The sequence below is a fragment of the Seriola aureovittata genome, chromosome 20, assembly GCF_021018895.1.
Source record: "Seriola aureovittata isolate HTS-2021-v1 ecotype China chromosome 20, ASM2101889v1, whole genome shotgun sequence".
In the NCBI taxonomy this organism is placed as follows: domain Eukaryota; kingdom Metazoa; phylum Chordata; class Actinopteri; order Carangiformes; family Carangidae; genus Seriola; species Seriola aureovittata.
Genome location: NC_079383.1, coordinates 11,675,330 through 11,688,508, shown reverse-complemented (window position 1 = coordinate 11,688,508; position 13,179 = coordinate 11,675,330). Strand labels below are relative to the sequence as shown.

Below are 13,179 nucleotides of genomic sequence, written 5' to 3'. Positions count from 1 at the left end.
AAATATTGTTGCCCCCGGTGTCCCTCGTTTAGGTTCTGTATCATTGCTCGTGTCCCAAGAATCACAAATCATTTCTCTGTATCAGACACAGGAATACCTAAACCACCTTATCATGTCTCGTCTGTGTGTGTCCGTCTATCAGAGACAGACTGGTGATGTGTGAGGAAACATTGTTGTCCCCATTTCTTTCATGCAGGGTCTCAATCGCTGCCGCTGTCTCAGAATCACGGGGGTCATTTTTACATTTCCCCGAATTAGACATAAGAATACATAAGCCTGCTTACGCTTGTGTGTGTGTGTGTGCGCATGTCCGTGTCTGGGGAAATGAGGGCTGCATGTTTCCATGGTCCTGTAGTCCTCTTAAAGAGCTGGCTTTACTCCTGATAGGACTGGACTTAACAAATAGTCACATGGGAGCAGCGCTGCTATTTTGGCTACATTAGCTTGTCTGCGAGGGCTGACAGTGGACAGGACAAGGTTTCAAAATCTAAACTGCGACTTTAGTAACACCTACTAATGAGGCCATGTGAGACTGGGCTAATGGCGGGGATTATAATTGACAATGGATTGATCTGACATCTGCTGTCTTTATCAGGGTCACTGATAGAGTTGAAAATGAGAGGATAATTAGTAAATGGTTTTAACTGACTTGGCAATTTGTATTAAAATCTTCAAATTTCTTGATTTATGACCTAATAAACTTGATCCTCTGATCTTCTTTACGGCATCGTATTCATGGTAAAGGAATTAGGAAAATGATCGAGCATATAGCTTTAGATTCCCGTTTGTGAATAATTTTGCAATTGGTTTAGTGCTAAAATGTTTTGTCAGTTGACATTAAATTAAATGACTATTTTGATAATTGGTCAATTTTTTGACATGATTTATTAAGTAAAGAATACCAGCGGTCTACAGCCTCTTATTTGAGGAGCTGCTGGCAAATGTAAATTCAATAAATCATCAATTGATCATTTAAAAAAAATCTCTGTTGACTACCTACATGCACATAACTTATTTGCCTGACATTTAAAAAATTTATCAGTGACTACTTGGATGAAAGGAGATTTAGTGACACATCAGGATGTGTTCTTTCCAGCTATTAAAGGACCATATTTTTTAATTGAGCAGAGAGCAATAGGATTGTTGTCATTGTCAATTTATTTTCGATGAACGCAGGCGTTTGTGATCTCAGCCGGTTGCATTAAATCACACACAGCTTTACTACAGATTGACCCTCCCAGCAGCAGACGTGAGAGCATTGCTATGGCATCTGCCAGGACAGGTGTGTGTGTCTTTGCACTGGTGTATGCAAGTGAATCATTTTAGCGAAAGAAGAATTTCCATTCTCTGTGGGTTGTGTGCACATGAGAGCTCACACTAACAGAGAAGAAGTCTTTAAATTTCATGCATCTCTGTATGTGCATGTGTGTTAGCGAAAGAGCAGGTCTTTGTGTTTGTGTATGTGCACACATACTGCTGCGCCTTGTGTTCCCAGTGGTGTGTTCCTCAACAGGTGCTATTTCAGTCGGTCGACTGTCATCCCAAAATGCTTTTCAGCTGAGTGCTTTTCAAAACAATCGTCACTGGTGCCCCAGGCTCTTTTTACAAGGGCCCTCTGCCACACTGAGGTTTAACATGCCGCCTCTGATCTGCTGATCAGCAGAGGGGTGCATGGTACATGTGTGTGTGCTTGTGTGTGTGTGTGTGTGTGTGGAGGGGTTCAGAATATAGAGACTGAGGGTGGACCTTGATGCTCTTTTGTCTGCTTATTATTCTGTCTGTATTATTTTTATTGCTTCCTTTCCATATACAATTTGTCACTCAACTATGCAAGTCAATTAAGACTAATATTCTGACTAAAAATGACAGCCTGGCAACAGACAAAAGATATTTTGATGAAGAGGTGGGGGGAAGTGGATTGAAATAAAGATTATATGAGAGCGACATGAAAACAAAACTCATAAATCTCTAATACATAAGGCCACCAAAAAGCTTAACAACAGCTGGGAAAAGGCGGATATCACAACAAGGCTGAACCACTCATCAATTAGCATGACAGGGTTCAATAACGCACAGCTAATGGGTACACAGGTGCACATGCAAAGACATGAGATATTGTTAAAAGCAGAAAATTACAAGCTATGAAAAGTCAAGTCAGAGATGGTGGGCAAATTCGTATTGTTCTTTTTTTAATTAAAACTGAGTGTTATACGGCTTTGTAAAAATATCAAACCTCCATTTCACTTAAACCAGCTTGATTTGTTCTGAAAATCTTGATTTGGGTTTATTCAACTGCACTAGTCGACTGGACAAGATTTGTTATTTATCATGGACCTGTGCTCCTGTAGTTGTCTCCATCTGTCTTGTTTTGAGTGTGACATACTACAGCAGCACCACTTAACCAAACTACATCTTTTAGCAACATTGGCAGGGGCAGGTGCCATAAAGTCAGTGCCCCCAAGTCTCAAGGCAGATTGTTGGGTACATAATGTTTTATAAAAAAAAATAAGAAAAAATGGGGAGTATAAAGAAAAAATGTCAGCTGTAAACTCCAAGTCAAAATCCAAAGTTCTCTACGGTGTTGTACTACTGGCGGGTCTGAAAAAACTGCAACTATAGTTTCTTAACGCTGCCATCTGTTGCAAGTTGCAGGTTTGTCTAAAATATTCTAAGCACTTTTCAGTTTAGTGGGGCTGCAATGCTGATAAGTGTTACTATCACATAATTTAGAAGGCACAATGTGCAGTTTGTGTCGCTTTCCTCTTGACAAAACAAACACTGGTCCATTTTAATGTTTGGTTCAGTTCGATTGGGCTGGTGTGAGACAAACTCTAGAGCAGACCAAACAACTGGTACACTTCCGTGCAGGCTCTTATGTGTGTGGATCGAAAGCAAAGCAGAGCAACTGCAGGCCTTTATGATGGTCGGTATGCAACATTCACCACCACCAGCTCTCAGCAAGATAAAACTTTAAAGAGGTGTTGATTAATTGTTTTGATCATTTTAGAAGATGCAATGTGTGCTGCTGTGGAGCTGTATTGCATAATACAAAGAAGTGTGCCTATTGTCTACATTCGCTAAAATGGCTGAATAGTTGAATCAACACCTCTTAACAGTTTCAACAAAAACCGAACATTGAAACCCTCATGAAGGGAGGCTTTCTTGCAGAATTGTTGTCAGTTTTAGCAGGGTGTTCCTAATAAACTGCCAGCTGAGTGTATATTGTGGCATAAAAAAGAAGGATGAGGCTACAGTCCTCGCTGCAGTCGGCCCCGGTTCGAATCCCGCATCGGACGGCCTTTCGCTGCATGTCATTCCCTCTCTGCCTCCCCGCTTCCTGTCACTCTCCACTATATACTGTCCATTAAAGCCATAAAAAGCCCAAAAAAAAAAAAAAAAAAAAAAGAAGGATGAGGAGGGATAGGGTGAATGTAAAAAAATTCAGTTTTTCTGCCTACAAATACTCTATTCGGATCCTTCACTCTGTTGGGGGACTTGTCAGTGAGCCACTCAATTAGTGTCCAGTCTAATTACACTGTGTTAACACCAAGGAGCCTAGAAGTGAAAGGCAGAAACATAGGAAGTCATGTTTTATTGTGAGATAAAGAGAGAATTAGTAATTGGAAGATTTTAACTGATTTTATAAATTAACAGAGTAGAAAATAGGGCAAGAGAAGGAGGATCAACTTGTTGTAGATCTCAAACTGTTAAAATCAGATCAGACCAGATCAGATCAGACTGAAAAAGTGGTTAATAAAAACTAAGAGTTTTTTTTTTTTTTTTGGTCTAATATAAACAATATTGTCATCATGATGTCATAACTGCCCAAAAGTTCTATTTACAACAGTAAAAAGCAGCAGGATTAGAAACTAAACAAAATGACGTGGTCCGTTTGTATCGATCTCCTCCGCTGTTGAATCGCAGCGCAGCTCCTACACACAACAAGCAGCGCTTCAGTGACAATCAGCTGGTTGGAGTGAGTGTGTGTGCGCTGGTGATGCAGGCTTGATTATGCGCGAAACTATGGCAGGGGAAAATTTTTAGTATAAATTTAAAACTACAAATAATGATAATAATAAGTTAACTACATTAATTGGAAAACAAGCCAAATATCATCTTGACGTTGGCAAAGGAATAAATTATGGGCAGTCGTTATGATGATGGTCGTTCACCGGTATGATCGTTCATCCCTCCTCCAGCCATTGATTTTTGTTAAAAACAGCTCAAAACTGTTGCAGATTAATCTTCTGTCAGGCAGCTAATGAATTCATTATTATGTAATTTTACATTGCATGCCCTTTTTGATAGTTTTGTTGATGTGGATTCAAAGATGCAGTCGTTTTATTGGAAAGAATTGCACAATCTGTGGATTACATGAAGTAATACGAGTCCTCTGTCGAGCTTTCTCAGTTGTTTGCCCCAGTATGAGTGGCATTCACGGTGGTGACTAGTGTAGTCATCAGAGGGAAGACACACACACACATGCACTCTTTTTACCCCCCGGGGATATGTGTTTGCATTGGTCCATATTGTATGTATGTGTTTAAAGATGAGCGCACACACAACACACACAGACACACACTTACACACACACACCATCAGTTGCACACATTCCAGCGTCATGGTCAAACGACTTGTCTTTCACATGGCTCATTCCTTAAAGCAGTCTGTCCTACTGGAAGTGACAGCATATGGAAAACCTGTCTAAATGAGTCCACACATCAATTACATCAACACATTCTCACCTCGCTCGCCTCCCCCTCTCGCCTCACTTTGCACTCTGTCTCTGTCTTTCCCACATCTCTCTATTCATCACTTCTCTGCCCTTTCCTTCCGTCTGTTCTCTGATCATTCCTCAGAGCCTCTGCTTCTTTCCCTCTCCTCTTACAACACTTCTATTTCCCTGTTTTAGTGAAACCGATTACAGAAGAGCTTGCATAACTTATAAGAAAGGCAAAATTTTCAAGATTTTCAAATTCAGTATACGCAATGAGACAATTGAAATTTATCAACATTCTGCTTTTTTTGCCATAGTGCTTATGCCGAGCTAAATCTCTCATCAGTATCTGCAATAAGGGGCATTTAGACTGAAAACAACCCTGCTTTAAAACAATGCAAGGGGCTGCTTTGGAGGGGGTGTGTTGTTTCAGGTATCAGCGAGACAATGGAAATATGATCGAGGGCCGTCTGGTCAGAGCAACGGATTTATGAATTTCAATGTTTGCGCAACAATTTATAACACAGTGTGACAGAGTTGAACTTTTTATCTTTCATTCTGGGTATTGTGAATAAACAGTAAAAATACAGCTGCTACGTAACAAATTGATCTACGAGGACTGTGTGCTTGCATGGGTTCATCTGGCCACAGCAGCACCTTGCTTAGTGGCGCGTTGTAGAAAAAGTTATGCTACGTATCAAGTTTGTTGATAGATGCACCCCTCCTTTTTTTTTAATGGGACTGCTGCATACTGGCCAACGCAATTCAAATGAATGAGAGTGCTGTTGTCTGTCTGAATACAGCTACGGTGTATCAGGTTTTTGGGGAGTGGTTCACATCAATGAACAGGAGTTCTCTCTGGCAGCAACGGATTTATAGAATCTTTTCATCAATGTAATGAGGTACCTTGATTTGTCAGGTATTTAATTCGCTGGCTTAGCCAAAAAAAGACCTTGCAGTCTGATCATTTATCCACAAATGTTTTCTCAAGTGTTCTAGTATAATGATACTATAATAAATTGCTGTTATAGTAGGTTTTATTTGCACACTCATTTTGATGTTTGATACAGATAAAATGGCTTAGAACAACCTTTACATTTGCAAAAGGGACCTTTGGTTGTGGAGACAGAGCTGTCATTTGCATCTGTAGGAAAATTGCATATTTCATATGCAGGTAGTATTTATGCTCTGATTTTCCCATTCTGACCCTTAGTGCTTTATAGCCATTCTTATTTGTGGTGATTGATAAAGTTCAATAATGTTTTTGAATATGTGGAATTTTAGAAAGTGAATTGGGAAATCTGACCTGGTGAGAACTGAAGGAGGGTATGAATCTACTTTTGGCTCACTCCTTACACAAGTAATCATTTCATCAGCTTCTTTTTGTATGTTAAATAACCTCCTCCACACATTAAATGCAGCTGCGGGTTGCATTTTAACCTGGAAGAAAAAAGCATTTTGATTAATGCCTTGAAGGCATTTATCCACTAAAATTGCATAATCTTTTGCTTATAAAGAGATTAAAAATGTTGCAAAAAAATCATTGTATTGGAAGTCAGAAATTGTTGCGGTAGAGTAAGTTTTGCTCTGAAGATGTATTCACCTGTACACACAATCTAATTATGTCCGAAGACTGATTTCATCTTTCTCTTTCCCTCCCTCTCTTCCTCTCCTAAACCAGTGGGAGTCAGGACAGTCATTTTGTCTGCATTAAAGCTTAGCAGCGCGATTAAGGGTGTATGTGCTTAGGCCAAAATGTGTGCGCGCGCGTGTGATCGTGAGTGTGTGTGTTTGTGGTGAGACCTTGACCTTGACTGCAGTCCCTAATGGAGGAGGCTGTTCTGTGAATGACTCAAACTCCCCCTGCCGTACAGTGGTATGTAGCAGCCCATAAAGCATGCTTAAGTCCCACTCTGGTTTCAGGGAGTGGAACGCCCCCCCCTTTTCCTGTCGCTGCCTAACCCCGCCCCTTCCTCACACTCTGAAATAGCCACGTCCTTGTCCCCACACGGAGCACAGTGTGAGTCGGGGTGTGTATATATGCGGCTGTGGTTGATTGAGGAGCAGATTGCTGGTGACAGGTCACACTGCGTTCCGTCCCTCCGACCCCCCAGATTAGCGACCCAGAGCCCCCACCCCACCCTCTGCTCCTCTGGGCCCCCACCTGTTAGGATCCCTCTGCTGCTCAGATCTCTTCCTCTTGTGAACACACACACACACACACACACACACACACACACACACACACACACACACACACACACACACACAAGCAGAGGACAACCTGCGTTAACAGAATTCTCTTATTTGTCCGTCACTCACTCTGCGGGTGATAAAGGCCATTACGAGTCATTAAGGTGTGTGTGTGTGTGTGTGTGTGTGTGTGTGTGTGTGTGTGTGTGTGTGTGTGTGTGTGTGTGTGTGTGTGTGTGTGTGTGTGTGTGTGTGTGTGTGTGTGTGTGTGTGTGTGTTGCCCAGCTAAGATGTGTGTGGGTTGAAAAGACTCCTGTCACAGCACGCTCTCATAATTGCCCTCTTAGCCAATTATCCCCCATTTAAAAGCAAGTCACCTGTTCTGCTCCCGTGTCCGCACATGCACACACACACACACCGAATAAATAATATAGAAATTTAATATGTAATCGTAAGTGTTCCTGAGTGATATGTTTGTTTATTGTGCATGTGTATATGCTGCAATGCTTCTTGTTGTCATCAGTGTCCATTCATACTGTTGTGTCTGCTCCCTCCTTCAGATTCTGATGCACACGAAGGACATGGTTCAGAAGGTGGGTTATTAACAAGCTTTTGGCTGCTCTGCATCTACTGACTTATGATCAGTAAATGTAACACAAGACAAATACATTTGGAGAACGGCTGAACAATTTGACCTTAAATCTTAATCAGTCGAGCCAGTAGTATTTTTACTTCAGAACTACTCTGTAGGTAAATCGAATGGCTAAACTTACCATTACTTACAGTTGTTGGTTGTTGCAGCTTTTCTCTTAAATTTATATTTTAAAAATTGTGATATGGGAAATTTAGATTAGTTAAGAGATTTGTAATGTCAGTAAATCGGTAATTTCCAATACAAATTTGAAAATGTCTTCTTTTCTTTCAATAACTTTAATACCGTTGTTTCATTTTATTACTTTGTGACTTAGATGAATTTGGAAGTCATCTACGGAGATACAGACTCCATTATGATCAACACCAACAGCAGGTCCCTGGAGGAGGTCTACAAACTTGGCAATAAGGTCTGTTAGTGACTTTATTTTGCTGTGTCTGAATGTTTTTGTCACATGTATACTCAGTAATGTACATTTCCTCTTCACTTGTTTCAGTATTTGACACTTTCACCAAATGCGTGTGTCGTGTTTATTGCTCCCAGGTGAAGGCAGAAGTAAACAAGCTTTACAAACTGCTGGAGATTGACATCGACGGTGTTTTTAAGTCACTTTTATTGCTGAAGAAGAAGAAATATGCAGCCTTGGTTGTGGAGAATCATGGCGATGGACAGTACAGCGTCAAGCAGGAGCTCAAAGGCTTGGATATCGTCCGCAGAGATTGGTGTGACCTGGCCAAGGAATGTGGCAAGTACGTTAGATAGATAGATACGTTAGTTACTATCCTATTTGCATGTTAACATATACAGGGCATTACAGGGGATGTTAAAGGTATTTATTGATCTTTAATAAACAATACATCTGAATTTTATACCTCATCTTTTTTCATCTCCCAGCTATGTGATTGGTCAGATCTTGTCAGACCAGAGTCGTGATGTCATTGTAGAGAACATCCAGAAACACCTAGTGGAGGTGGGAGAGAAGGTAGCAAGTGGAGCCATACCTCTCAACCAGTATGAGATACACAAGGTGAGGACGCAAGTGTATCCGTATTAAGTAAGAAAACCTGAACTTTCTAGAGAAGAATCTCTGTCATGTGAGTGTCGCTGCCCTTTGTCAAACAGCTGTCATCACACACAGCTGCTCTTCACATCTACAGTGTACATGGTATAAAAGTGGTCAGCCAGGTGCTTTTTCATCCTTCATAAAACACTATATCTGGGTAAACAGGCAGGAACAAATCAGTGCAACTTAAGTCAGGCTACTTGGTGTATTTTCCTTCTATGCCTCTGCGCTACCGACAGCCAGGTCAAAGGCCAACTTCACTGTGACATCATAATGGTCTGCAAAAACAAATCTGGCTATTATTCAGTGCTGTAACTCAGGAAGAGGAGTTGTGCCCATATTTCCTGCAACTTGGCTGGTTGGCGGAGGCATACAACCGTGAGGCAGTAATTCTAGTTTTTTAGTTATTAACTGTCTCTTGCTCGTCTTTTTTTTCCCCTGTACTTCCAGGCATTAACTAAGGATCCTCAGGACTATCCAGACAAGAAGAGCCTCCCTCATGTCCATGTGGCTCTGTGGATCAACTCTCAGGGCGGTCGGCGGGTTAAAGCTGGAGATACAGTGTCTTACATCATCTGTAAGGTGTGTACATATAAAAGAGAAATGAGTATCCTTTCTTAAGCTACTGGTACAGTATTATTTTAAGTGCATTTTAATACATAATCACAATAAAAATTCTGACATGTATGGAACATTACAGATTGATGATGAACACCATGTAAGAATGTCTACAGATACTGCTGATTTTGAGTGTTTGGACCTACAGTATTACATACAATATACAGCACTCAAACCACTGCATATCTCCCCTTCATCCCCTAGGATGGCTCTACATTGGCAGCCGGTCAGAGAGCCTATGCTTTAGAGCAGCTCCAGAAACAGGAGGGTCTCAGTCTGGACACTCAGTACTACCTGGCCCATCAGATCCACCCTGTGGTGTCTCGAATCTGTGATCCCATTGAGGGCATCGACACCGTGCTCATAGCCACGTGGCTGGGTGAGTTAATTACAGGTTTTGAGAGACTGTAAAAGACTTTGATTTTATTGAGAGTGGGTGGCCCGATGCCATTCAAGTGTTAAATTATGACTTGAGGAATATAAGGTTGCCTTATCCCTTAAATAATGACAAAACACAGAAAAAAAGAGAAAAAGTCAAATGTTCAATTAACGTATTTGATTAAAATCAGAATCGTGAAATGTTTTTAATTGGTGTTGACCTCAACTTACATAACACTTTGGATTCAGTGACTTAACAGAATTCTCATTTTCAGTTTAGAGACAGTTCTCGTGCTATTTTATAAATGAACACTGGTCATGAAGTATTTGTGTGGAACAGATTACTGTGCTACTAATCTGTCTTAATATCTTAGCATTAGAATATAGTCTGTTGACAGCTGAGACAGCCAAATATAGGAGTGTTGTAATGCTTAGTATCACAACAGTCTAATAAAAGTACAAAATAGATGTTTGATTTTTGTTTACAAATTATAAGAGTGAGTGGTTTGGATGGGATTCTCACTGTACACACATTTGTTCAAATTACTGTAGATTTCAGTGAAAAAAAAGAAACTGTAAGAGATGAAACGATCTGTAGTGAAAGCTATCATCCATCCCAGGTCTGGACCCCAGCCAGTTCCGGTCACAGCAGCAGTACCAGAGAGAGGAGGAGGCTGACGGCATGCTGGGAGCTCCGGTCCAACTGACTGATGAGGAGCGCTACAAAGACTGTGAGAGGTTCACTTTCACCTGTCCTCAATGTGGCACTAACAACATCTACGACAGCGTCTTTGAAGGAGCTGTAAGTAAACAGACAGTATACAGTGGTAGCAGGTCCTACTGCTGTCCATTCTGTGCCATCTTCTGTTATGTTACAGATTTCTATGGCCAATGACCAAAGTATAGAATTTTGAAATTGTGTTTTTTTTTTTGTTTTTTGGGTGGGCGGGGGGGTGGGAGCGGGTTACCTTCCGAAAGTTCCATGCATCCAGTTATACTTCCTGGATTCACTTGGTGCAACTTTTATCATCTGTCCATGTCAGTGGTAATTTGCACAGACCATCGCAACTATGCAGACATGAAAACTATTCCACCATACACAGTGTCAAACGTGTAAACACGTCTGTGTATGCAGACACCTCATGTAGTATAAACAAATCTTGTGTGTGTCTGCTCTCTGTGTGCATTTTGACACATAATGCAGCCTTTGACAGTTATGTTTGGCAGCTTGATGGCTTACTTGCTCAATACACATGTTCTATCTTGATTATGTTGTCTACTCAACACAAAATGTTTGGATGAGATATTCACATAAAACATTGAGTTGCAACATCTAACAAATATTCTGTCACAGATTACTTGTCTAAGGTCTAAAGTTTTGCTACATACTATATGTGTCAACGCACTATTAATTCTAAATGCAAACGTCTTTTCTCCCAAGAGGAAGAAAAATGTGCAATTTAGTACCAGAGTTTTCATCATTCTAAAGGAAATGTTGCCAAAACAGCTCCAGACGATAATTTTTCTTGAAAGGCAGCACCATTAAAATCATCTTTAGATCAAAGTGCCACATTTGAAACACATAAAACCTACACAATTGTTGCTTAGCCTGCAGCAGAAGAATAAGTTATGGAGTCAGAGATGTGCAGAACAAATAAAAAATCGCATACAAATACAGAGAAAGAAGGAAATGAAAAAGAGAAGATTTCTTTTATCACTAATGGTTTGTTTCAGTGGTGTAATGGATTAATCAGCAGAGACACAGATACAGAGGGGAAGAATGGTGTTTCCAAAGGCATTTCAGTCAAACTTCCTGTGAGGGATTCATGCTTTAGTCATCCTCTATATTGTGTCTCTGTCTGTATTTTTAGACAGCTGCCTGGCTCCAAGACGGACTCTGTTTTCATTGGCATAGTTTGGACTCCACAACTTGAAAAGCCTTTCCTTAACCCCTGCTGCTCTATGGGCACACACATACACACTGATATCCTACCATTTGTCAGGCCAAGGTCGTGTGTGTGTGTGTTATCAGCTTCTAATGAGGAGCAGGACACACAGCTTTTTCTTGTCTGGACAACGCTCATAAAGCTGACAACCCTCTGTCCACTGCTGGCACAGAGAACCTGCATTAAATTAAAAAAGGAGTATTACACACATGCTCCACTAAAGGATGATATCATTATACACTTCAACAGATACTCAAACAAGAAGCAAGCAGGTTCAGTTTAAGTTAATCAAATTCTTGTTCATACACAAACGAAAATGAATATTGGCAAGGAAACAACCCGTTGCCTATTCTGAAGATTAAACAGTAGAGTGTGGTGTTGAAACGATGGCTTGTTATCTGTCAGAAAGGTTAGTGTTGTAGACATTTTTTCAAATTTTAGACTAAACTAACCAAGATTTGTCTGATTACTGGTGTTAATTTTCCACCATGCGTCAGAGTCTGGTATGCACGCACACACAGAGAAACTGATAAGACAGTAAGTTAATTAGGGTGGTGAACATGGTCTAACAGCTCAGAGAGAGGGGAGGACAGATGGGCCTTGACTCCACCACTGACACAGAGCCAGAGACGGTAGGAGGAGGCGGTGATGGAGGACAGACTGAGGAGGAAAGTTGTTTGATGGGGGGGAACGTAGCAGGAGAGAGGGATGAAAAGATTAAGTATGGAGGAGAAAAATGATCTGGAAAGAACTGCAGGGATTTCCCTCAGTTCAGTTTTAATAGAGCACTGGGTATCCTTTGGGCTGTTAAATCAACACGATGTGAAAGCTGCACATTATCAGACCAAAGACAGGGATGAAAACGGTCCAGGTAGACAGTTGACATTGTAAACCTTTTGAAATTGCTTTACAGTTTTGCAAAAGGCTATTTAAAGATGACAGTTGGTTGGGTTTTAGACAACATGTAGAGGTGTGGGGAATTGAAAAGGATACTTCCTTGAATTGCTTTATTTGAACTTTTCTCATAAGTCTCAAAGACACTGCTTTGGGTGTTTCCTACTTTCATTTAATTTCTCAATCATAAAATAACTGGCACGAAAGTGTTGGTTATAACTTGCTTGGGAGGGAGAGTTCTGTTAACAAAATCAAGTTTGGAATGAAACAAGTGAGATAAAAGAGTGGAGGTGGGAGGGTATTATGGGGGGAGAAGAAGGGAGGCTACTTTTTTCCAGAGCAGACGGGAAAGGACAAAACATGAAGAGGAAAGGAAAAGGGAGGCGAGATGGAGATGGAGAGGGTTAATGTGTGTATATTAGAAAGAGCCAAATGAGTTGATTGACTTGAACTGGCCTAAAATCGGTTGGGTTCTTTTTTCTCCAAAAAGGAATGATGTAAGCAAACAAAAAATCAGTGTGTGTGCTGAGTGGGGGGTGTCACATGCATTCCTGTGTGTCATTGACTTCTCTGCAGAAACCTTTTTTGCTGCTATCAATGCGACAGTTAAATGGAGTTCAGGTTGAAAGGAGCGAGTGTTCAAAGCTGTTATATTTAGTGTAATTGTTATGTACTGTGGATACTTTTTTCATTGCATTAACTATAAGCCTTGCTGTCA

At 40.8% G+C, this 13,179-nt stretch overlaps 1 protein-coding gene across 1 annotated transcript in view; it reads left to right on the top strand.

Annotated features, from left to right (window-relative positions):
• Positions 1 to 13,179, top strand: part of pola1 (polymerase (DNA directed), alpha 1) — a 55,517-nt gene that overhangs the window by 14,769 nt on the left and 27,569 nt on the right. The window contains exons 27-33 of the mRNA XM_056364833.1: positions 7,471 to 7,503; positions 7,879 to 7,971; positions 8,106 to 8,311; positions 8,457 to 8,589; positions 9,076 to 9,207; positions 9,448 to 9,622; positions 10,242 to 10,423. Of these exons, the coding sequence (XP_056220808.1) occupies positions 7,471 to 7,503; positions 7,879 to 7,971; positions 8,106 to 8,311; positions 8,457 to 8,589; positions 9,076 to 9,207; positions 9,448 to 9,622; positions 10,242 to 10,423 (954 nt within the window). The remainder of the gene's footprint in view (positions 1 to 7,470; positions 7,504 to 7,878; positions 7,972 to 8,105; positions 8,312 to 8,456; positions 8,590 to 9,075; positions 9,208 to 9,447; positions 9,623 to 10,241; positions 10,424 to 13,179) is intronic.